The sequence below is a fragment of the Centrocercus urophasianus genome, unplaced genomic scaffold (genome assembly GCF_019232065.1).
Source record: "Centrocercus urophasianus isolate 14NV4802_14NV808 unplaced genomic scaffold, USGS_Curo_1.0 seq_10, whole genome shotgun sequence".
Classification (NCBI taxonomy): Eukaryota; Metazoa; Chordata; class Aves; order Galliformes; family Phasianidae; genus Centrocercus; species Centrocercus urophasianus.
In genome coordinates, this window is record NW_024884142.1 from 67693346 (window position 1) to 67718109 (window position 24764).

General features: G+C 36.0%; 1 protein-coding gene across 3 annotated transcripts in view; it reads left to right on the plus strand.

Moving 5' to 3' along the window:
* Positions 1-24764, plus strand: part of CHRM3 (cholinergic receptor muscarinic 3) — a 255730-nt gene that overhangs the window by 119919 nt on the left and 111047 nt on the right. For 2 of the 3 annotated variants that reach the window (XM_042819997.1, XM_042819987.1), the window contains one exon: positions 23334-23440. In XM_042819997.1, the coding sequence (XP_042675931.1) occupies positions 23418-23440 (23 nt within the window). In that variant the 5' untranslated portion in view covers positions 23334-23417. The remainder of the gene's footprint in view (positions 1-23333; positions 23441-24764) is intronic. The other variant, XM_042820006.1, reaches the window with a different exon arrangement.

The following is a 24764-nucleotide window of genomic DNA, read 5'->3' on the forward strand; positions in this document are numbered from 1 at the left end:
AAAAAAAAAAACAAAAAACACCAGAAACAAACAACAGTCTTACAGAGTTTCATTGTCTTTCATTTGAAATATTTTATTTATTCTGTTTGTAAACCAATTGTGGGAACAATTGTTTCAGGCTTCATTGTGGAATAAAAAAAACTTAATCAGTCTTGAAACAGCTATATCTATTCGGAAACAATAAAACCTCTTATCTATGTTTTGATATGTAGGATTAGAGATTATTAAACCTCTTATCAGCATTTTGATATATTATATGTAGAATTAGAAATATAGGTTGCCATGCTCTGTATTCTGTTTGTCAGCATTTGCTGAAGTTGCATTGCAGGGATACAACTCCATGGTCTGGTCTTATTTTCAGTCTGTAAATTAAAAAAAATTTAAAAAAAAAAAATAAAATAAAATAAAAAAATAAAAAGAAGTAAATCCTGCAATGTTTAAATGCATTAAATGTAAATCAGAAGACAGTGCAGGCAAAATTCAGCAAATCACTTGCATCTTTGGTCTGCTCTTTATTTAATTTGAAAAAATGTGTTGTTGGAAAAGAAAGAAATCAGAGTATATAAGGGAAGAGAAAGATCTTTGTAGAAGGTATTATAACTCTTTTTCTATTAAGAGGTATACAAAATAAAGAGTATGAAAACACTTGATGCTTTTTACCTGACTAGGTTAGGATCATGTGTATGTTGTCTCTGAGGACAGACTGGGGTACTAATCCTTGTAAAATTGACAATCTGATGATATTTTCATTTGTGTCTTTGCAGTCAGTGCAGGAAGATTCTGTGTTTTATAGATGGGTATGTATTCAGTGTGCTTCCTTGGATCTTGTGCTGGCGTGATATTAGCCAGAGCCAATTTCATTCTTGGAAAGCACCCAGGCAGGGCTCCTAACTCTTCCTTTCAAAGTCTTGAAATGATGCAAACTTACCAATTCCCCTGAAGTTGATAAAGATTTATGTTCTGTTTCTCTGACTTCTGAGAGAATTTTTTTTTATATGCAAGACTATTAACATGTCGTATGCAGTTGTGAGGAATAAGTATACAATACATACTGCAGAATGTTTCATGTTAATTCATCTTTGTCAGCAGTAGATGTGACAGTGATGTATTACTAATAAAAGATATAAAAAGAAAACTGTACCATCTCAATGTATTATATTAATTATATTACCTTAATTTGGCTCTGGTGTGGCAGCAGGTGTGGGGATGCTCCAGTACCTCAGGGTTCCCCACCCACCAGCTCTTCATCAGCCCCCTGCACTCTGCCAGCTTGCTGCAGGATCTGGTACTGACTTTGCTGAATGTTGAGCTGAACATGAAACTTGTTAGCTAAATGGTGTCACTGTGTGATTTCTGGCACAAGGTACTAAACTAAATTGGGTGAAAATGGAAGAAAAGAACAGTCAAAGTGCTTGTAAGTCATGCTGTAAGGGCAGATCACCTGTCGTTCTCAAACAAATCAGCCAGAAAAGCAGTGCCAATAAAGATAACGTGTGGTGACATCTGATTTACACCTAACTTTCATGTTAGCTTTAGATCCTATGTGTATATATCAAGTGAAATATAAAAGATATGACTTCTCTGCTTGAGTTCATCTAAAGTTCAGTAAGATAGAAAGAGCTGTCACTTCATGGAAGTACTTCTTTAGTCCAGAGATGTGTGAGAGCATGGTGCAACCTTGACATACCTTCCTCAAAGGGTAATCCCTGTGTTTCTCAAGTCTTCTTATATATCCAGCTGACTTCTACAGATGTCACCAAATCTAGAAGCTTTTCCTTTCTTGCCTGATTCTCTACTCTTGCAAAACCAAAGCTGAGCCTTAGGGGAACAAGTAAGGCTGGTAACAGCTCAGGGTAGTTGAAGTATTTGGAACTTCCTTGAGAGGAATGGGGAAGGATATCAACAGCAGTATCAACATGGAGAATGATGTTTTTGAATCTTGTTTGCTCCTGTAGCTTCATGTTTTTCTCAGTTCTAACGAAATCATAAGTAAGTTTCAGGGAACACTTTAGGTGTCAGTGGTTTGGTATAATTCTCCTTGGCTGAGTTTTCTCTTTGCAGAGATTTCTGTTGGGAAATTCTGACTTGTGGACTGTTCTCATCCATAGAAAATTGTACATTCTCAGAGATAAATAAACTTGCAGTACAATTACATATGAAGAAATATTAGAGTGGCATTAACAGCTTGAAATTTAACTACATGGAAAGTAAGAGATAACTGTGAAAAGGAGAGTTAGAAATGTTTAAATGAGGTGTTTTCAAATTCAGCCTCCAGTTTTTCTTAGATATGAGAATTCCTTTGTTAGTCTGGTTTTGAGGATTTATTCTCCATCACCTCTCAATTACAGTACTCTGTACTCACGTCTTACTGTCAGCTATTTAGACCTTTGTAAATAGAAAGCTATATGGTATATTTTCTTGCTGTTTTTTGTTGTTGTTATTTTTTAAAATTATTATTAGTAGTATTTACTTTTGAGAGAATTGCTCTACTGTTATTCAACCTGTTTACAGCTGGCGTATGTAGCCATTCCATTCAAGGTTGAAATTGTTTGTTTTTTTTTTTTAAAGAAAGCAAAAAATGATGTACTATTTTAAAAGGAATGCTGTGCAGTGCAACTTACATTTCAGTAACACATCTGCAATCAAAGATTTTTGCATAGCACACTGACACACAAGTGGTTAGATAGACTACTTTTTACTTTGTTAATCAGAAATATGTGTCCTGCTCAAAGAAAAGCTAGAAGGATATTGCCAAGACATAGTTGCGTGATTAATACTTCTCTGTCTTGACTTTTGTTGTTGTTGTTTTGAAGCTACATTTAGGTGTGTAGAGTTGCCAAGGCTACCACAGCCACCGCTCACTTTAGAAAGTTTAGATTTAATTTTACTTGAAGCGCAATATAACTGTTAATATCTTTTGGATTTGAGGAACTTTGAAGATTGATTTTAATCATCTATTCCAGTGTAGTGTGTTTGCAACTTAATATGCTTAGTCTGGAGTTTCCATCTTGTTAGAGTTTCATGTTACTGTGGTTTAACCCAACAGGTGGCTCAGCACCAGACGGTCATTCACTCACTCCCCCATTTCCAATGGGATGGGAAAGTGAATATTAAAAAAATAGAGCTTATGGCTTGAGATAAAACTATTTATTAAGATGTGGAGGGAGATGGAAATAATAATTGTGACAAATATATATGTATATAACAAGCGATGCACGAGGAAATGCACGCCACCCTCTGACTAATGCTCAGCTCACCCCCTGAACAGCAGAAAAGGAGGAGATGAACTCCCACCTCCTTCAAGACTCCTCCTGCATGATGTCTTATGGTGTGTAATATCCCCTTGGCCAGTTTAAATCAGTTGTCCTAATTCTCTTCCCTCTCAGCTCCTTGGGCCCTTTGAGAATGGCCTTAGCTCTGTACAACAGTATTTAGCAGGCAACTATAAACGTTGGACTGTTATCAACATAGTTTTTCTCATAGAACCAAAACATAGGATCATATCAGACACTCTGAAGAGAGCAATTTCACCCCAGTTGATAGTAAGATGCATATACTTCTTTTAAAATTCACAGGATATCAGAATAGTTTTCTGATTACAAAAAATTACTGCAACATTCTGACATCCTTCTTATATCATTACTAAGTGCATTACTTTATGTGAATTTGTCCTTAATAAATTTCACAGTTTTAGCAAAAGCAGGTTCAGATAATTGTTAAAATGCAAGAATAATTAGTGAAGCACTAAATGTTATATGAAATTTATATAAAATAAACTTCAGTGGAACAAGAGGAGTTTACTGAGCTAGTTTTTTTTTTTTTCATAACTCTTAATAAGTTGCAAAAATGATGCACTTCAAATACATTCAATTCCTCAGGTAATGTGTATTATTCGATATGCTGTTCTGAGGGTAATACTGCATCATTGATTACCTCTATCTAGTAAAATTTGATAGTCAAATGACTTAAGCTACTATGCTGATAAGGAAAATACTGCATAAATCGTAGAATTTATGTTACATTAGAAGCTTAATCCAAAGGCATATTGTTGGAACTCTGAAGGGATATAGCTAAGCATTTTTCAACCATGCTTAATGCTCAGAAACAGCCAAGAGCCAATTCAGCTCTTAGACCAAGCCTCTGATGGCTCTGATTTATTCTTTCTACTGTAACAATTACACTAGTTTGAAATCTAAAGAGTAAAATAGGAACTGTAAATTTCCCAGCCAACCATTAAGGCAAGTCATGGGAAATTTTTGCATGGGGGAAAAAAGTGTATATTATAATATTATTGCTACAGTAGTTTACTTTCAATTCATCCTTTTTAAAATGGTGAGATGGTCACAAGGAAAATGGCCATGGAATCTGAAGTGATATAAAAATTTTAATGTATATATTTTTTTATTTCCATTATTCATGTGATATTTTTCCACTTGTAAATCATGCATGCAGTCCAATCTCATGGCAGTGAAAGCTTTTAACGCAACAGTCTATTGTAAGTCTTGGTCTGCAGGTAGTATATACAAGATAATTCTGTTAGGTGTGTTTTAAACAGAGTAGATGGTTTTGTTCGTTCTTAGCTGTCAAGCTTACTTATTAACTATATGAGTGGAAATCAAAGCCTTTAACTTTTCTCAGAGTGATTCCTTTCTTTGTGCATATGTATGCCATTCAGTATTTGAATCTACCATGAGAAGTTGTCAGGCTAAGGCTGGCATTTGGTGTCCACTGTATGTGGCTCAAGTGCTTAACCTAATACAAGCAAAAAAATAGATTCACTAGTCATTTATGAATCATGCTGGCTAAATCTACAGAATTTATTTCCTTTACAGTTTTCATATAATTGTTTTCTAAATTTCTAAGTGACACTTCATCAAACACAGGACTTCACACCTTATCTCAAAAAAAAAAAATCTTATGCATTGCAGCAAAGAGGTAAAGTTGGCCCAATTTGGTTAAAGAAAAGACCTCTTCCTTCTGGTTTGAAAGGAAAGTTTGGTTACGTTATATTCATCCAGAAATTGTTGAACACGGATGATTTTTCCATTATAAAACTTGTCTGTCACTCTTTTCAAAATTCTTCTGACCAATTCCACATGGATCAGGTTTTATTAATCCCACTGAAAATCCCAGTTTACCAATGTGGAGGGGTTTAGGAAATTTATTTATTTATTTATTTATTTTTGGATTGTTTTCTGCATTAAATCACAGATTTAATTAAATCATAGATAGTAATTAAGCAATTGCTAGCTACTTCCTAGCTAACATTTTCTATCTTCCATTTATGCAATTGATCAACATCAGTTATTAACATCTGTATAAACATATATATGTGTATATATATATGTATATATATATATATGTATATATAAAATGTACTAATAAACATGGTAAATCTGAGCAAGCAGTTGCTGCATTACATCCAATCCTGTGGTCTCCGTTTCTGTGGAGATGGAGCTTTAAGAGCTTTAAGAACTCTGAATAATTCATTTGTCCCAGTAACAATGTGTGAAGGCAAGGATACTCTACAGTTTCAGCAGCAAAAGCTTCAAAGCAGTATTAATCTTGAGTTTCACAATAGAAATATCCAGCTATGCTGAAGTCAGTCATTCTCTGTCTTTCAATCCTCCTGTCACAAGTTTCTGTATTACCAGAAAAATGGCTGTTCAAATGTGTTGTGAAGCAAACTGGGAAACTGGTTAATCTCTTTTTTTTTTTTTCTTCTTTTTTTTCCTTCTTGAGAGAGATGAAGAAGAAGAAAGAAAAACTGCTACCTTCTGAAACAACTGCAGTTCTGGTCCAGGTTGTAGCAGAAACTTTTCATGTGGGAAATTCTGCTGTACACATCCAGAGAGATTACTTACTGGTTATAACTTCCATATGACAAGAGTATAAGAAGTTACAGGATTTAAAGTATCTCAGAAGCATTTTGCAGCTGCCTCCAGAATAGCATATTTAAAGTTAAAATAGTTAAGTCTGCAAATACGTTTGCCCTGACTCAAAGATAGCTATCACGTTATGAATAACTCTGCTGTTTTATGGTAAGACTTCTGTTAACCAAATCCAGCAACAGATTAGCTTCAGATGTGGCATAGTAGCAGTAAAAGCGGTGATGAGTTATGTCCTTTGAACCTTTCTAGTTAAAAATGTTAATATAATAAATATCAACAATGATCAGGTTTTATCAGAATGAGAAAAAAAAATCAAAATCAAAAGCATATTCTTCTGTCATTAAATAGCTTCCCATCTCTTGAGCAGTAGTTCTATCGTCGTTATTAATTTATCTGTGGCCTACAGAATCATCCAGAAATATGTGTATGATCTGCATCAAGAAGAGGCAAGCCATAGTTTGTTCCTGTAGAATTAATCATCCCATGAGATATGGAGTTTCTGCCATCTTTATCCTCCTGTATGTCAGTCTACCAGAACAGTACAGTAAACATGTAGGAACAAGGATAAACCTGCAGAAGAACAAGCATAAGATGAAACATATTAGCCAAAGACAGTCGTTGTTCAGAAAAAAAACATTCCACAATTTGTGGTAGTGGTTGCTTAGCAAAAGTCAACATCAAACATATAGCTCTGAGAGAGCCAAGGGAGAGTGCTGTATGAAATGTGAAAGAGAAGATTAGTTATTGACTGCTGTGGTGGAGTAAGGGCAGAAGCTGTTGCTTACAGTCACATTCTCTGTTTTGCAGAAATGGGGTAGGAGGCCAAATGCTGCTTACTGCTGGAATTTGTAACACAGCAAGCATTTTACCTTTGTAGGGTCTGGGAAAAGGCAAGAGGATATTTTCCTAAAACACTCCTTGACATTCACACACTGCACTGTAATAAACAAAGATTTAATAAGAGCACAAGAATAAATCTACCTCTAAACACTTTTATAACAGCAGCTTTTAAAATGACACCCCTTTTGAATCCCATCTTAGAATACATTAAATTGGGATAGCAATTCATTTGAAGGTTTACTAAAAGAAGTGTTTTGTTTAAACTTGTACAAAAATATTTGAAAGATTGAAAAGTTGATACTAGGAATTAAAAGTCAATTGTTTTTTATCAAAATCAGTCACAGCAATAGTATTAACTGATACTGTTGAGTGATCAATAACATCATATCAATTTCCTTCTCAAAATAATCTTTGAATATTATATCCTACTCAATTTTGACAGGAAAAGGAGAGGATTTTGCTATTTTGGCTTTATGATGATGGGCTAGTTGCCACCAGCTGATTTCCACGTTTGGAGTAAGGATCCTCATGGAGGACACCCACTTGCTCAGGTTTTGTTACAAAACATAATCAGGCAAAAAGCACAAAATTGCAGTAAGAAAATGTTAGGTATGATATGAAAACACATTTCATTACAAAGGTTCAAGCAAACCTGTGTAATAGGTGTGTATGTAATTGTTTTGTTTGTGATGGGTACTTTTGAGAATAGCAGCCATGTTTTGTCATGTGTGGTGTTGGCTCTTGTATAAAACTTTGTAATTTTTCCCCCCAACACTTCTCACAGTATTTCTTTTATTGATATAGCTGCAGGACAACTTCAACTTTTTCTTTAGAAAATACTGTTTTTTCCATTTCCTATTTTGTCTTATTACTTATTCTGTGAAAGAAACAACAACTCAAACAATTCTTCAGAATTGCATTTAAAATCTCTCTAATCAAGTAGAGTCCATGTATTTCAGACTGCAATAGCTCATTAACGTAATTGGTAGTAGTATCCTTTCATCTTATCTTGTAGGAGCTGGAATAATATTTGTCAATATAAAGAAGTAGTCTTTTAGCTGCCAGTGTTTAATGACCATACCAGAGACACTGGGAACAGGGAAGGTTCCAAAGGAATCATCACTCTTTGTTACAAATACTTTGTAAATCATTGGGTATACTACTTTTTATTAGATTAAGTATAAAATCATAAAAATTCATTGGATTAAATTTTTTCACCGCTTTGAAGGCAAAACTTTCAAAGAGAGAGTTATCTGACTCATTATTATTATTATTATTTATAATCAAGGGAATGTTGGTTCAGTGGCAGTGCTTGGGTTATGGAGTGCCTTTGAATCCCTGCGTATTGCTGTACTGACACAATTTACTCAAGGCAAAGCACACTCAGATTGCTTTTCTTTCTCTCAAAAAGGAGTTTCTCTGTTCATCTCCTCTAGCTTTTGAGGCAACAACACTCTTAGTCCGGATCTACTGCAGGCCAATAGAAAGAGGGAAGGTATGCTATGGTAACAAGCAGTTTACGTTTATCATTTATCTTACTGTAAAACTAGGTAGCAGATTGAGAGATTCAAAAGAAATACATTTGTATTTCTGTTGCTGAAATATTCAGATTTTGTTAGCAAACATGCTGTCCATCATTAGATACCTGCTAATATTTGTCTGTTACTTCAAATGGTCTTGCTAAATCATTTGAACAGGATACAGCTCTGCAGGGATTGCCAGCAATTCTATCACATCAGAGAATTCCTCCTTCTTTTTTTTTTCTTTTTCTTCTTCTTCTTCTTTCTTGGATGACAATCACAGGGTGAAAGTGTCAAGTTCTTGCAAGATGTTTTCTAGCATCTGGCTAATTATGAGCTCCTCAGGCACTTGAGCTAAAATGCTGGAAGAACTTCTGAGCTCCTCACATAATGAGGTGACTTCCTGGCATCTTACATGCAGCATCTCTTCCAAGTGTCCTTTGGATGAGATTTTCACATTCCATCTTGCTAGTGAGTCTAAAGATGCAGGCACCCTGAATGAGAATGTTTACCTATGAATACAACTGAGCCATGTTTTTGTTTTATAGTAAAGTTTCAGCTTCAAGCAAACATGAGATTCAGGACTGTAAGATGTCTACCAGCCTAGAAAGTAAACAACAATGTTATCAGTAAACTCAAAAATAGGGAGTGTATCTTTTTGTTCATTTAATTAAACTACTGTTATCTAACCATAAAGGTAAACTGGACAGTTACTTGTAAAATACTTGCCTTCTGCTTTTTCTCACTGATTGTCTTAGGTAGCCAACATTATTTTCTAGATCACTACTTGCTGGAAAGCAAACATTTAAACAAAAGATAACACTTGAGGAAGTTTAGGTTTCATATTAATGTATATTGAAAAAATATGATAATGATAGACATCGGTCTTGAACAAATGCTTCTCAAAATGCATTAGCTTTTTTTTTTTTTTGTTTTTAAATGCAGTAGTTTTCTGCCTGAACATACCTGCTAATAGCTAAAATTCTCTCAAAAAATCATTTCAATTTCAGTAAGCAAGCAAAACTGGAGTACTTTAATAGATTGGGCTCTATTTGTAGGAACAACCTGGAAAGACGAGACTGTGAGTTTGTCTGGAATCTTTATCAGCTTGACTCCTTATCAGTTTCTTTAGTAATTAAATGAACTTGAGGTAATCTTTAAAGTGTTATCATTAACAGTACAATGACGTAAAAGTGCATTCCTATGAAAATGAACTGCTATATTTACTTTTTTTAATGTGAGGAAGAAAATGAGAGAATTTACATATAATGAACTAGGGGAAATCAGATCTTTTTTTCAGTATATGTATTTATTTCTCCATCTGCTGAAATGCTTAGATTTGATGATACACCAACCGGACACAGGAATTTTGTTTTCTAATTTTTCAACTTAATAGCAAATGATTTTTCATTGGTAAAGTTCTTTCAGTATTTCACTTAGAATTGACTCTTGTCATGTGGAAATAATGCTTCCCAGAATCAGTTGAGGTATAATCAAGTAATTTCTCCTCAGAGCCTCTCATCTGTAATTTTCCCACATTACCACAGCTCTGATCAACTATTCTGGGATTACTCACTACCAAAAGGCTGTTATTTTTTGTTTATTTTTTATTTTCTAAGATTAGAAGAGTGAACAAGTGGAACATTTTCTTTCTTTTGAGGAAAGAATCTTAAATAAACTGACTTTTGGGTCACCAATGGCTGTACTTTTTCCAGTAAAAGCCATGATTAGTTTTGTTTTTGAAACCACCTTTTTTGTTGTTGTTGTTTTTGTTGTTATTATGGTGGGAGGGGGGCTGTTTTTTTTTTTTTTTTTTTTTTAAAAATAAAGTGATTTAAGAAAGAAAGATCAGTCTTCATAGCATCTTCTTACACTTCTTTTGAGAACTTGGACAAATTATTGTGTTACGTATTTGTGTCTATTTTTAATCTGCGAAATAATAATTATATTGTATGTCTTGTTCATATCTGTATTATATTGCTTAGTTTGTTTTTATATCTGTAAAGCATTCAAATATTCTAGTGAGTGCTTCAGAAATAATTAGATAACCAACCAACAAACAAAAGCCAACAAATTGCTGTCTTTTTTGTATAGTTCTTTTCCTTTATGTAACTGTGCAGAGTTGTAGTGTGTTTTGTTTGCTTGTTTCTTTCTTTCCTTTTGCTTTTTTTTTTTTTTTTTTTAACTTGATCTATATCTGTATCTTGATGCTCTTGATGTTATATATTTGCTAAAAGTTTTGTACGACCTTTCACCTTTTGACTTAGGAATTCTATATCTATAAGAATTTAAATAGGTGAGATTGTAGAATTAGTTACTAGATACAATTAATCTGGTTTCAGGAAACTTCAGCAGTTCACTGGCACAAAAAAAGTTGAGTTTCCTTTGGTGAATGAAACGCAGCTTAACGTATCCTTTTGATTCAATTTGGGATCACCATGTTCTAGAATGTGCGGGTCCAGACAGTGTAACAGTCTTCCCATCTTATTGACTCTTGCAGTGCTTTCTGAAACTGCTTAGTGGGTTATAGAATGTGTAGTCTGCTAGTTTCTTTCACCGTCAAGTAAGATGGGGAATGTATAGGTCTTTTAAAAAAACCTGAGTGTAAGTGGATGCTTGCCATTCTGAGAGCTTTCATTGCTGGATCAATAGTGTTAGGCATTGAGAGTCCCCTTATTCTACTTGCTTTTCTTTAGAAGTACAAAGGAGGATTCTTCCAAATTTCTGCCTTTTTAAGAATCTGTTTGTCTGTAATATATAATAATTCCTGTGGCATCATCACAATTTTTAAAAATTTCACACTGCTTTTTGGATTTGCACACCCCATCTAGAATACTGCATCCAAGTGTGGAGCCCCCAGTACAAAGAAGATAGGGAGCTGTTGGAGAGGGTCCAGAGGAGGGTCAAAAAGATGATCAGGGGACTGGAGCACCTTCCCTATGAGGACAGGCTGAGGGAGCTGGACTTGTTCAGTCTGGAGAAAGGAAGGCTGAGGGATGACCTCATTGCAGCCTTTCAGTACCTAAAGGGAGCCTACAGAGGGGGGGGGGAATCAACTCTTTGAAAATGTTGATAACTGCAGGATTAACTGCAGGACAGGGGGAAATGGTTTTAAGTTGAGGGAGGGAAGATTTAGGTTGGATGTCAGGGGGAAATTCTTTACAGAGAGAGTGGTGAGGTTCTGGAACAGGCTGCCCAGAGAGGTTGTGGATGCCCCATCCATAGAGGTGTTCCAGGTCAGATTGGATGGGGCCCTGGGCAGCCTGGTCTAGTATTAAATGTGGAGGTTGGTGGCACTGAATGTGGCAGGGGAGCTGGAGATTCATGACCCTTGAGGTCCCTTCCAACCCTGTTAACACTTGTTAAAATATTCCCAGTTGTTCATTCTCCTCACTGGGCTGAGAAAGAATTGTTTCTATGTTCTGTAATCACACGAGTACTGGGGTCTTGGAAATTTCACTTGCTGGAAGTTGCATGATAGGAAAGGAAGTTTTGTGATTGAATTTAACTGCTGAGAGGCAGGTATACTTAAAGGCCTTCAAAATGACTATTAAAATAGAACTAACCTATTGTTTGAAGTTATATTCCTATTTAATTAGATCTCTTATAACTGTAGTACTCAAAGGAACAGATGAAATAAAACAATACAGCTTCATCAGTGCTTCACCAGCTGTATTCCAGAAAAGAATGAATATTAGTAATGCTTACTTCTCTTTTAATCTTTTCATCACTTCAAGGGAGTTGATTCTAGAATTTTTTCATTGACTAAATGTAGATCAAGATTGACCTGATACTTAGTGTGGAAAAAAGGCACATACAGACAATTACTTTTTTAAAGTCATAAATAACTTTACAGAAAGGATAACAATCAGAGTTGAAGCAGTTTGTCTATAAGTAGAATTTTTACTTGCATGGCAATACTATTTAAAAAATAGGAAGGTAGAAATAATTGCCTTAGCACCTGTTGGAGCTGAGCTATGCTATACTGAGGTTTAGAGGAGGAAAAGATGTTCACAGGGCCATTGAAAGCCCTATGCTGATAGACAGGTAGCATGGTTGGTGCTGTGTGGGTGGTACTGTAGCTTTGTGCTCCTGCAGAAGGCTTTTCAGTGCAATGACAGTCTCTTTCCCATGGATGTTGTTAAGCGATGCATCATCTTTGGAACTAGGAGAGAATTTGGAGAAAAGGTGCAGAGTAACATTTTGCTCAACACTGCTTCAGGTCTCGATTTAACGACATGTAGTATTCCTAACAAAGCTAGAGTTTATGAGTCATGAAACTGACTGACTTCTCAATTGGCATATATTTATAAAGGTTAAAGGAGGAGGAAAGGAAACATGGAATAGAACTATTTTTGTGTATGACATCAAACTCCTTTTTACTTTATGCATTCTTAATGCTTAGATTTCCTTCCAGAAATGTCAACTTAAGAATAGTCAAATTAAGAAGAAATGTAGAAATTACTAAGTTAGCTGTGTTGCTTTGACAGGCTTGATGTACACACTAGAAGTTAAGTTTAGTAGTCAGAAGGTTTTAGACCATTTTCAGACTGTTGGGTAGAGAGTAGTATTTGCTGGTTTGAAAAATCTTCAGATCTTGCCCATATCAATGCTTAATGGAAGGAAAAGAAGGCAGGATTTTTATTCAGACGCTGGATTTAGTTTTGAGGGGAGTCCAACTTGCTTAAAGTTATCTGTCAAGATGTTGAATGTTTAATCTAAATTAGCCGTTGGGCTCGTGGAGAGAGGCTGCTGCAAGGGGTGATTCACATAAGACAAAAATAAATAGTTGTTGTATCAGGTGCTCTCCTAAGGATTCCTGAGGTCACAGGGAAATCGAGCCATTGGGAATTTGCTGAAGGAAAAGGTATAGTGTTTTTAAGAACTGATACAGTTATCCTTTTTGTAGCAGTGGAGGGGTGTAATTCCTCCCAAAGTGAATTCACTCAGAAGTTACCTTTATGACCCATTTTCTGTGAGAGGAAAAAAAACCAACAACATCTCACACACAAGTCCTGTTGGGTATTCTGTATTGGCATCTCATTATACTAATGCACAACTGCTATTTGAGCTCAGCCTTGGGGGTTTTAACTCCGGCTTTGACATTTTTGTACTGAATTAAGAAAAATAGCTGCACTTTGTCTCATTTTCTGTAATGTCAGTAAGATGCGTAATTTCTGTAATTTCATTGTTAGTTTGTAATAAATCAGGATATTCCTTGTCTCAAGAACCCATGAAAATGATCACAGAATTTTTTGTCTATACAGTCTTTATTAAGTAATTTAAAATCTTATTCCAGTGAGAGCCCTTGGTTAGGCTGAATGCATGCTAATGTTGTGTTGCCTTCCAGAGGCAGCCATTGTAAGGCAGTGCTGCTGAAGATCTTAATTGTCCCAATACATCTTGGTGTGCTTTAATGCCTCTAAATTAATAATGCAATTTAATACCGTTATTAGGTTTTGAATTGCATTACTTCAGCAGAAACATAAAGCTAATGTGATTGTGTACCATAGGGATGGAAGCACCTGTGTTTTTAAAGGCTTGTCCCCCACATTGCAGTTATTTAGTCCAGTTTAGGAGGTTGACAAAATATTTTGCTTATATACTTCTGGGGGCCACTGAAGACCTTACATGTAACTTATGACTCACAATGAAAGGTCAAAAGCCACAATTACACCATGTCTTAGGAACGCAATATAAGAAATAAAGGTCATTGCCAATAGGTTGAGTGCCTATGGAAGAGATAAATATGTTAATAAAAAGGTATTTGTTGGTAATGCACTATACACCAGATTACAGGGAAAATACAGTAATAAACAGAATTAAAATCAGTAATCTCTGCTAATCTTTTCTGAGGATTTTCATTCTTACCTTCAAGTTTGGTTATTGTTTTGTACAGAGCTTTCATTATTGCATGAAATTTAAAAGGTAGAAACTTGAAAATTTAAATATTGCTGCCGGCTTGGTTCACATCAGTTTCTGATTGATCTAGTATGCTAAAATAAATAAATAAATAAATCTAAATCCTCTTCAGATGTATAATATACAAAACAAACGAACAAACAAAAAAGTAACTGCATAATTTCCTTTGCTCCTTAAAGCGTCACCATGAAAACTGTATATGTGGAAAAAACAGAATTGTTATGCTCTGTGGCACATCACTTCTGCTCTGAATGTTGAATATGATTATGTACAAACAATATTACCACTGTTTGATTTAAACTGAAATAGAGAAAGAAATATATGTAAGTTAAGTGCATGGTTATCTCAGCTAGAAAATGCTTCTGGGGTTACTGTCAAAGGAAATTTATATTTCTACTTTTTTTCTAAATGATAGCACTGCCATTACTAAAACAATGTGTAAAATCATGGAATAGCAAAGTGGTACTGCAACATTGTAGTGATTATCATGAATCAAATAGAAGTGCCTGCTCTTGTGATATTGCCTGTGGAAGTCAAAGCCTACATCCGGTGAGAATAGCTTCTGGTCCTATCCTGTTCTAGATCACTCTGTTCCCTCCATAGGTAGTGTGTGTATAGGTCTCATCAGAGTTACATCTTACAGTCACCAGATGAGTTTATATTCTTCTGGAGTCACTTACAGTATTTTGCTCATATTAATTCACCTGGGTAAACATATATCAGTAAGTGTTACCACCCTGAACAGTATTTTGTTACTACCTTTTTTTTTTCTCTCTCTTTTTTCTTTTTCCATACTCAGATGTAGCAAATAAATATATATTACCTGAGCAGAATAGTTAAAACATTAAAGGAAGACTATTGGCTTACTTTCCCTGGATTGTTTTCTAGTTTTAATAATGTGTTGTGATTGGGATGTTGTGGTATACTTTGTAATCTTGTAAGGCTGTTTGGTTAAATTCTGAATTTGACAGAACATGAAAGTATGCAAGGGTTTCAAGTTAGGATTGTTGTCTTTACAAAATGCCAGTATATCTCATGTTAGTATACAACAATACATATTATATAGAGTATATAAATCCCTTTTAGGTGGTATATTACATAGGAATGGTGTTGTATGTACAGTGTTTTCCTTTTGTATGGGTTAATTTACATTCTGATGGTCTTGAGTCTTAGAGTTATAAAAATAAAGAAAGAATCCTAACTTCTCACTTTAAACAAATACTGTTCTTACTGTCGAATGCAATTTTCAGAGAGTCAGAGGTAGTAGTACTGCTGCTTTCTTACCTGCAATTGCAAAGCAAGGCAGTGTTCTGCAGAGCAAACTATGTGTAGAAGATACGTGCCCCCTAGAGGTCTGCAGGCATCAAAACATTCCTCGTTTTGCCCCTACCCTCACACTTACATAAATCATGAAGCCTGGACAGACTTCCAGAGCAAGGGGATGCTGCCATTAGGGAAAGAGCTCGTAGTTTTGACCCCGTATTTACAATGTAATAAATCCTCCTAGAGCTTGACAGCCATGTTCTTCATTTTCTGCTTATTTTTTTCTACCATGTGTCCACATGTCTCTGACATAAATGTGCGTGTTTCAAAAGCTGAGCAAGCCATTGACATACACACCTACATTAGCCTAATTGTTACCTAAGTTAGTTGTATTATCCACTAATCATTCTGCAGCTATAATTCCCTGAAAGGTACTTTGTAAAACATAGTGGGGATAGGTAGCTTGTTTATTAATTTGTTTTGGTAGGAGAACAGTTATTTTAAAGACAGTTCTTAATTTAACATTGAGGCATTGTTTGTATTTTTAGAAAGTATTGGTAGATTTTAAAAAAAAAAAAAAAAAAACACTTTAAGTCTTTTTTTCTATATATCGTTTTTTCTTTTTCAATTTCTCCTGCTTTTTGTTCCCCACCCAAACTCTGTTCAGCTTTTTGTTTGTACACACATTCACAGAATCACTGAATTGCAGAGGTTGGAAGGGACCTCTGGGTCCAATCTAGTCCAACCCACTGCTAAAGCACGTTCAGTACAGTAGGTCACATGGAAAAGTGCCCAGGCAGGTTTTAAAACCTCCTGAGACAAAGACTTCACAATCTCTCTGGGCAGCCTCTTCCAGTGCTCTGTATCCCTCAAAGAAAAGTTATTCCTTATGTTTCTATGGAAATTCCTGTGTTGTGGTTTGTGCCTATTTTTGTCCCATGTCTTGTCACTGGACGTTGCTAAAAAGAGCCTGGCTTCATCCAGTTGACTCCCACACCTTAGATATTTATAAGTATTGGTAAGATTTCCTCTCAGTCATCTCTTCTCCAGGGTGAACAGTTCCAGATCTGCCAACTTTTACTCATATGGAAGATGTTCCAGGCATTTAGTAGTCTTTGAATGACAGTACACAACCTTCTGGTGTGTCAGCCACTCCTCCCAGCTTTGTATCATCAGCAAACTTGCTGAGGGTGTGTTCTGTCTCTTCAATCCAGGTCACTGATGAAGGTGTTGAACAAGACCAGGCTCATCACCAACCCCTGGGGAACACCACTAGCTGCAAGCCTCCAGCTAAATTCTGTTCTGTTGTTCACAACCCTTTCAAGATGTTAATAGGGAAAAGTAATTGCTAAACTATTTTTTCCAATGGTGATTTTCTTTATGCTAATTTGGTGGCAAATTTACCATACAACTTTGGATTCAGCTGCTTAGAAAGTTGCAGTACAAGTGATCTACAGTAGAGATGTTGGCAAATGTTCAGACATGAGTAAAGGCGTGTTATGGAATTAAGGCTTACCAGGGGTAAGGAGCATGTCCTTGTGGTGTCTGCTTTTCCCCATTTGTACTCACCAGCCCTGGTGCCTGCACGGTTGTTCACTGTAACACCCAGGGAGATCTCTAGGAGTAAATTGCATTTTTAGCCATGAGAAATTGTAGTTAGAAATCAAAATCAACACCTTCCCCTATATTGTTGTGTGTTATATTACTTGCTGCTATAATCTGTAATTGATATATAACTGTATTTGTACTGGAATTTATGCTAGCTTTATGGAAAGAGCTCTGCTCTGAGACCCTAAGCAATCAACCTGTTCCTTTGATTGTTTGATTCAAAGAGTGCTGTGTGTCAAATCACCTAGAACAGCCTTTCCTGGATAGCGGGTGGATAAAAATAAAACATCAGGTTATGTTAAAAACCAATTAGTTGTGAATTTCACATCATATGGATCTGCAGCATGTGAGAAGTAATTTTCAGTCTCAGCCACCCAAAGAGCAGCCATCCTAAGCTGCATTTTGTGGGCAGCTCAGGTCAGTCCATAGCCCCTTGCTATGCTCTGTATTCCTTTCACTACTTTTGTGCTTCACCACAGGATACAGCTCCTTCAGAAAATGGACAGGACTACGATGCATTTTCTTGCTCTTTCTTAATTGCCTTTCCTCAGAGGTGCCACCATGCTGGCTGCAGGTCCAGCTCTGTGCTGTGGCCAGGCCACTGGAGCCAGCTGTGTCTCACACATGGTAGCCTCAGCCTCACTTTACAGAGGCTCTGCAGCAGCTGCTTTTATTTCTTCAGCCCCCTCGAAAAGATCTGGTGAAACAAAAATTCAAGCTGTTGTTACATCTGTAGATGTAACAGTGGAAGGAGTCGAGCATTTAATATTTCTCAACATTTTTCTTTGTTTGATATATTTGAATACAAAAGCTGCCTTGCAGACAATGTCTGGGTTAATTTAGGAGATCATTTAAGGTTATGTACATATGCTATTAACTGTCTTTTGATGTGTGAGTTTTGATAGGTAAGTGTGTGGGAGGTGATTGCACCTCTTGCCATAGCTAATCTCTTTTCTGCACTTACAAACATTTTCACTAACCCTGTAATTTCATGTCAGAAGTTTCACTGAGACAATTGTTGGATAATTTTGTGTATATTTTATACAAAATTGAGTTTTGAAAGGAGTTTATGATCATGGAGTCTTTCCTTCTATTGTGAACCAGGCATAGGTATGAAAGAGCAGCTTTCAGGCTCCTTCCTGCCTGGGTAGCTGATGACCAGACAGCATCTTTCCAGTGAGAGGCTTACTGACCTTCCAGTGTCAGGAAATCCCGCTTGCATTACCCACAGTGTACTCAGCAGCCTTCCATGGTCATTTAGTATTTCAGTACAGTGCTGTCCTATGCTCTCAAATTGAGCACATCAAACACTTCTGTACGTAAGTCACACCCAAATGTTTTATCAAGTATTGATATTTTTAATGTTTCCTGAGAATTTCTTCTTTTCTTTTTGAGGTAATCAGTGGCACTGACTCTGTAGGAGAGGGAAACGTCTCAATTTCAGTGATTGGAGAAAAAGGTTATTTAGTCAGGGAGTAATGAATGCCTTAAAATCTTTGAATAGCTGTTACTAGTGTTTCTATATGGAAGAAACAGAGCAATATGTTTACCCAGGACATCTTTTTCTGATAAAGCTGCCTTCCATGAGAAAAGGTACGTGTTTTTTACGTGGATACATTCACATATATATATGTCTGTGTGTATATGTGTGTGTAGGTATGTATGTAGGGGAGCCTAAGCTGATTCAAAATTGCAGGATGGATCAGAATATTTGTAAACTAAGGAGTGAATGAAAGAGTCATTTGTAAAGACTGTAAATACAGTCATTCTGGGTAACAGTTTATGATAGTGTAAAGTGAACAGTGAAAATGGGATTCATCCAACCAGGTTTAGATCTGCTGTGTAATAGGTGTCATGATTATCCAATAGTGTATATAAAATTATACATGAAATTTTAAAAACCTTTTAAAAGAAAAACAATCTTTGTTTTCTTAAAAAAAACAGAGGTGCTAGAGGTCAGCTATTAGTAAGCACCAAGAGGAATAAAAATCTAAGGGATTGTAAATTTCTCAGGTTTAAAAAGCTTTCATGATTATATATTGGATACGTGGAAGATATAAGTAATAAAGAGTAGTTAAACTGAAGTACACTTCTACGTAGTATTTTTGCCAGCTGTTTTCTTCTTTCCTAACTGCTTGCGCTACTAATTATTTTCAGACACTCTAATGAACTTACTAGTTACTTTGTAAGTGAAGTAAACTGACGTGAGCACTTTTAGGCTGACAATATCTCAAATTTGCCAATAAAATGCTGAAGTCATTATCTGGAGTAAACATCATTTTACAGGTTGCTTCCACAGTGCGGAATGTGAAAATAAGCAACAACAAACAGTTCCCAGTAGCAAATTATACCCTAATCTAGGTGTCGCATTTTTGTAGCTCTGTTACCACAGAGCTGTTACTTTGAGTTTATAAACATTGCACTTTCAGTGTCTTACTTCAATCTTGTCCAGAGTGATTCTAACATTTATCTAATTAGATCCAGTGGAAGAAGTGCAAAGCAGAAATACTTTCAGCTTTTAGACTTTTCTATACCTGAAGCCTAAAGAATCAAAAGACTTTCTGGCCTTTAAAGTCCATTGAACATAGAAGCTGCAGGGCAAATATTTTATAATGCTTTTCCTTCTGATGTTGTAAAGTCATCAAAATTATATCCATAAAACTACTTTTACACTACTGAACTATGAAGTACCTTGTATCTGTGTAGGTACATTTTTTTTAAAACAAAATTTCCCAAAGTTTCGTTAAAAAAATAATGAAGTACCCAGTGAGTAATAAAGTACCTGGTGATGATTTCATGTGAAATTCATTCCTTATTATGTACAAGGTTTTATGTATCTATGCAATCTGTTTCTAACAGTGAGAAACTTACTCCATAATACACTTCTGAATAAATACAGGAATTCAATTTCAAAGTGCAGAGTCAATGTATGTCAATTCATTTTATAAAGTAAACATAACAGAAATTACTGTATCCACAGTACTGCTTTCAACAGAAGTAGTTCTCTTATTTAAAGGCTTTTTTGATATTTGTCTCAAGTGAGGTTTTATAAAAAATAAATTAAAAGCAAAAGGCCTTCAAGGTGCACTTCCTGTGTTAGATAATGTTTCTCATGAATAAAAGGAAGGAATTGTAAAGTGTGATCTTCAGATCTGGAACTTGAATAGAGAGAGTCCACCTGTGCAGATAGCAACATCTTTTAAGCTGTCATAGTCACAGATGTGTTTGTAATACTGGAAAACTCAGATACCTCTTCTTCATAATTGCCCCCGTGCATGAATCCTAACTCAAGTTTCTTAGTTGCACTAGCTCCCAAACCACACCCAAGAACTGGTATCACAATTTATCGGCCAATGCTTAGAAGCACCCCTTAAATTGAATTTCTATCATAGAAAATCACTATTGAGTTCAGAGTGGCTGTTGTTGGATTTGGTATGTCCAGGATTCATGTTGATGGAGTAAGGCGTAAGGGTTTTGTTTTTCTTTTCTTTGGACAAGTCTCTCGGAAAGGAGGACTAGTGAACTATATCAGCATAAAAGAGAAAGTGCCACTGTTTCCCAGATGTATAATATAAGTTAGCCATCTTCTGTGATTTTATCCTGGTATTTTGTACCAGATGTGTGGAGATACAACTTTCACATCATTCCTTCAGATGAGCTTTGATTGTCTTCACAAGCTGAATGGCCAACTGTTTTTGATTGGTTTTCATGGTGAGAAGAGTTTGTTACTTTCATAGCTGGCTTTAGCAACAGTACAAGATTTTTTTGAGGAATTATAAAATAGAGCAGTAAATTCTAAAGCTGAGTCACAACCTATGTGGTTAAGGGAGTAAATCTGAATACTGGCAATAATGACCAAAAATTTCTGGAACTAAATTTCTTTACTGAGAATAACTTCAAAAGCTAATTGAATAATGACTTTTTGACTGAAAATAACTTGACAAGAAGGAAATTAATATTCTTTATTCAACTGTCAGAAACTGTTATCTCTTAACTGAGTGGGACCAAAACCAGAACTTATATCTTAAAGGTGTGGGCTTACCTTTTCGAAGCTAAAACGTCAAGCTCTCCTACCAGACCTCTCACAGTGTTTATCCATAGCTTTGCAGAGTCAAAGTGCTTTCCAGGTGGGAGGTGGTTTCTGATGATCATGAATTCCTTGGCTTCTTCTTGCCTCTGTCTGAGTGTTTTCCTTTCTCTGCTGGGTGACCTTAGGTGTAGACATGTTTCCTTGTGCTACAGTTAGTTCCCTTGCCTATTCTGGTGGGAGTAGTGACACAAACAAGTTGCAGCTTGGAACAGAAAAACCTAGCTGCTTCAGGAAGTGTATCTGGAATTAATGTTTGTCAGCCAAATCTTGAACTCAGCAAACAGGGCATCAAAGTGTGCTCCTACAAAAGGGTTTGCCACACTGATGTATCCAAGTTCCTTCCAGCTAAAAATCGAATGGCACTGCTAGTGATACAGTTAATATATGTTCCTTCTTTTGAGCTGTCTTTCATCTGATCTGCTTCCTTTCCAAATAGGAAAGAGAGACCTTCTTGATCAGTGGCATATAGAGCTGTGTTTATGTCATCTTTTGGTGAGAAAAACTGGACTAAATGCCTGTTTTCTTCGGAAAATGAATTATAAAGTGATCTCAGCCTTGTTTGTTAATAACTTCAGTCTTATAATTGCTGTTGTTTTTAACTGGGGAAAAAAAAAAATAAAAAATAAAAAAAATAAAAAAAAAATGAACACAACAAACTAGACATCCAATATAGCCAGTACACGCTCTCTCTGGTCTTCTGCCTTGTTTTGTAACACCCGGGAGTGAAACCTATTGGCATGCTGGTAAGGCTGAAACACTTAGCAATCACATGCAGCATCTGCAGATTCAGAATCATTCTTCTGTGTTTAAGCAATTCAGAGGGGTTTTGAAGCCTTCAACTGCAATAGCATGTAATAAATGGGATAATAACAGCACGTGGTCCCACTTGGCATTAATTATATCTAGTTAATTGAAACACAGCAGTAAGTGGCTAATCCTTCTCCTTCACTTCAGGAATTTACATTTTTTTGTGGAGGAAAATATGTTGTATAAGTTTTAATTATTGTTATATAGGTCACTGAAAGTAATGTCTCCTATTTATTTCCATGGAAACTACAACGTATACAAAGAGCACAATAACACAGGCTGATACAGCAAATTCTTAGTGACAAAATACTGTTTTTCAGCATAGTCATAATTATGAGCTATGCATTCTCACCAACATGAGCCTACCTGGCACGCCAGTGGAGGAAACCAACTGTTTGCTTAAAAAATGCTATAACAGCATTATTGCTAGGAAAGTGTTGCCCACACAGTCTATCTTTCATCAGTCTGAACAGATGGAGGTCAGAAGTTGTGAAATCTGCACAGTACAGTGTATGTTCTAGGACAATCCAGCCAAGATTGGTAGTGCATTTCACAGTTTTCAAAATGGTACCAGGCCTGGCATTACCTTGTTGCAAGAAAGGATGTCTTCTTCTGGCCTGACTGGAAGTGATCCATCTCTGACATCATGGTCCAACATAATAAAATTGGAGGCATTACTTTTGGAGCACCCTTCGGTTTTTTTGTTTTTTTTTGCTTCCTCTGTTTGTGTCAACTTTTGATACCAACAATATGTTAAATTAAGCTGAAAATAATATTTGGAATCAGATTCCTTTTGTTGCTGTTGTTCTACTCTTTTAATGGAAGTAGTATTCCAAACAGCTTTCTAAACTGGTTAGTTTGAGACAGCATTATTTGAGGAAGAAAAGGAGAGCCATGTACTGATTTCTGCCCATGCAATGGGCTGTCCCTGGAGTCCAGGTGAGCTCAGCAGCTCTCTGAAGCTCTCTGAATAGCAACTCTGAAGGTGCTATCTTCCAAGATCCCTTCCTCACTCAGATGCAGACTCTTTTGTGTTGTCTCAGGCAAATAGTTATCCTCACTCCAATGTGGTCACTGTGTTTGAAAAATCATCTGAAAACATTATGATTATACTTAGCCCCTTGTGTAGCACTGTGAGTAACTGAAGTTGTCAGTACTGTCTTATTTCCAGATATATGCAGTATGTGGATCCTTGAGTTGTTCTTACTATTTTCAGCTGTCTATAAATTTATAAATATATTAAAGGAAAATGGTATTCAGCCACAGAAAGCATTAACAGCTTTTGTTTCCTCTTGATACACACAAGTACATTCAGCTTATATGTCTGTGTCATTGCTGTGCATTTGCAATCTATTCTTATAATTCCTCCTCTCTCTTCTGTTTTGTTCACAGCCTACATACTGACACACTACCAGTTATGTTTCCAAAAGAGGAGTTCACAGAAATACACAGTGCCTGATCCTACTAGCCACTTTGATGTTCCTCCCTGGACCATGTAGGTAAAAGAAACACATCTATAATATATCTTTTCAAGTAGTAAGCATATCAACAAACAGCTGATTTTTTTAATTTTTTTTTAATAATAATGCTCACTTTGCCAGCTTGGGTTCTTCTGGAGTTTTTGGACCACAAACTCATTGAATAATGCTTTCCAAATTTGTGATGTGTTTTATTATGAAGAGACATGCAGCTGTAAACCGTCATATATCAATAAGTGTTTGGTCTCTATGCCACGTGTATTAGAAATTGCTGTGGATGCTAGAAATGCTGCAATGACTATCATTCATGTAGGTGTACGTGAGCTAACTTCAATAGTAGCTGCAGTGATGCAAATTTTGGCTTAGGCAAAAGCCCAATAGAGAAACTGAGTAAATTCTCAAGCAGTTGGCAAACCCTGAGCTTCTTGTTATTACAACTGCATAACTAGCTGAATGAGAGCCAGGCTGAAAAGGTTTACAGGAATGAACCTCTAGGCCTGTTTTAAAAAGAATAGTACAATATAATGCTTTTGGTAAGTAGAAGAAAGATGCTTTCAGATTATTTCTGCTATTCATCTTGAGCTTCTGCAAAATGCATCAATTTTCTAATGGATTTCAGATAAAGAAAAAATGTAGCCCATAATTCAGTCTTGCTGTAGGAAAGAGTAATTTCCTGGAAAGTGTATTTTCTATTCCAGTTTTGATATGCTACCTGGGCTTAGCTTCTCAGAAGTAATTTCCCCTGTAAAAATTAGCTTAGGCAAAGAACTAGATATTTCTAGATAAATTGCTAGCATTTATTAGCAGTTGTCTGATTTCTTCATTGCATGTTTAACTGTTTTGTGATCCAGTTGCAGAGGTATTTAAAACTGTTTACATTAATTATGAATTTGTAGGCTGCAACATTCAAATCTGACGTAGTTGGTGTTTTTCCACATTTCTTACATTTCTGTAAAACTTCCATGCTGATTTGCACTTTGTTCTTCGTTTTGTATAAATGAAACATACTTGTGTAACAGTGATCTATATGGTCTGTATTTACATTTGTAGGCACACCCCTTACATGGAAGTCTGCTCTTCTCACATACTCACTTGAGGGACTGTGGCACTGACAGTTTATTGCAATTGTTGCTGGAGTGTGTTGAGATTTCAATCAGTCAGTTCTACTTGTCTAAACTAACCTTCTAATCAAGTCATTTCAGGAAATCATTTACATAGCATGCTGGTTGAATCTTTATATCTTTGAAGCTAGCAACAAGCAGCTCATGTACATTCTAAATCAAGGCAAACCTCTAATTTCATATTCTGAAATTAGTACATAGTGTCTTGAACATTATACAGTTGA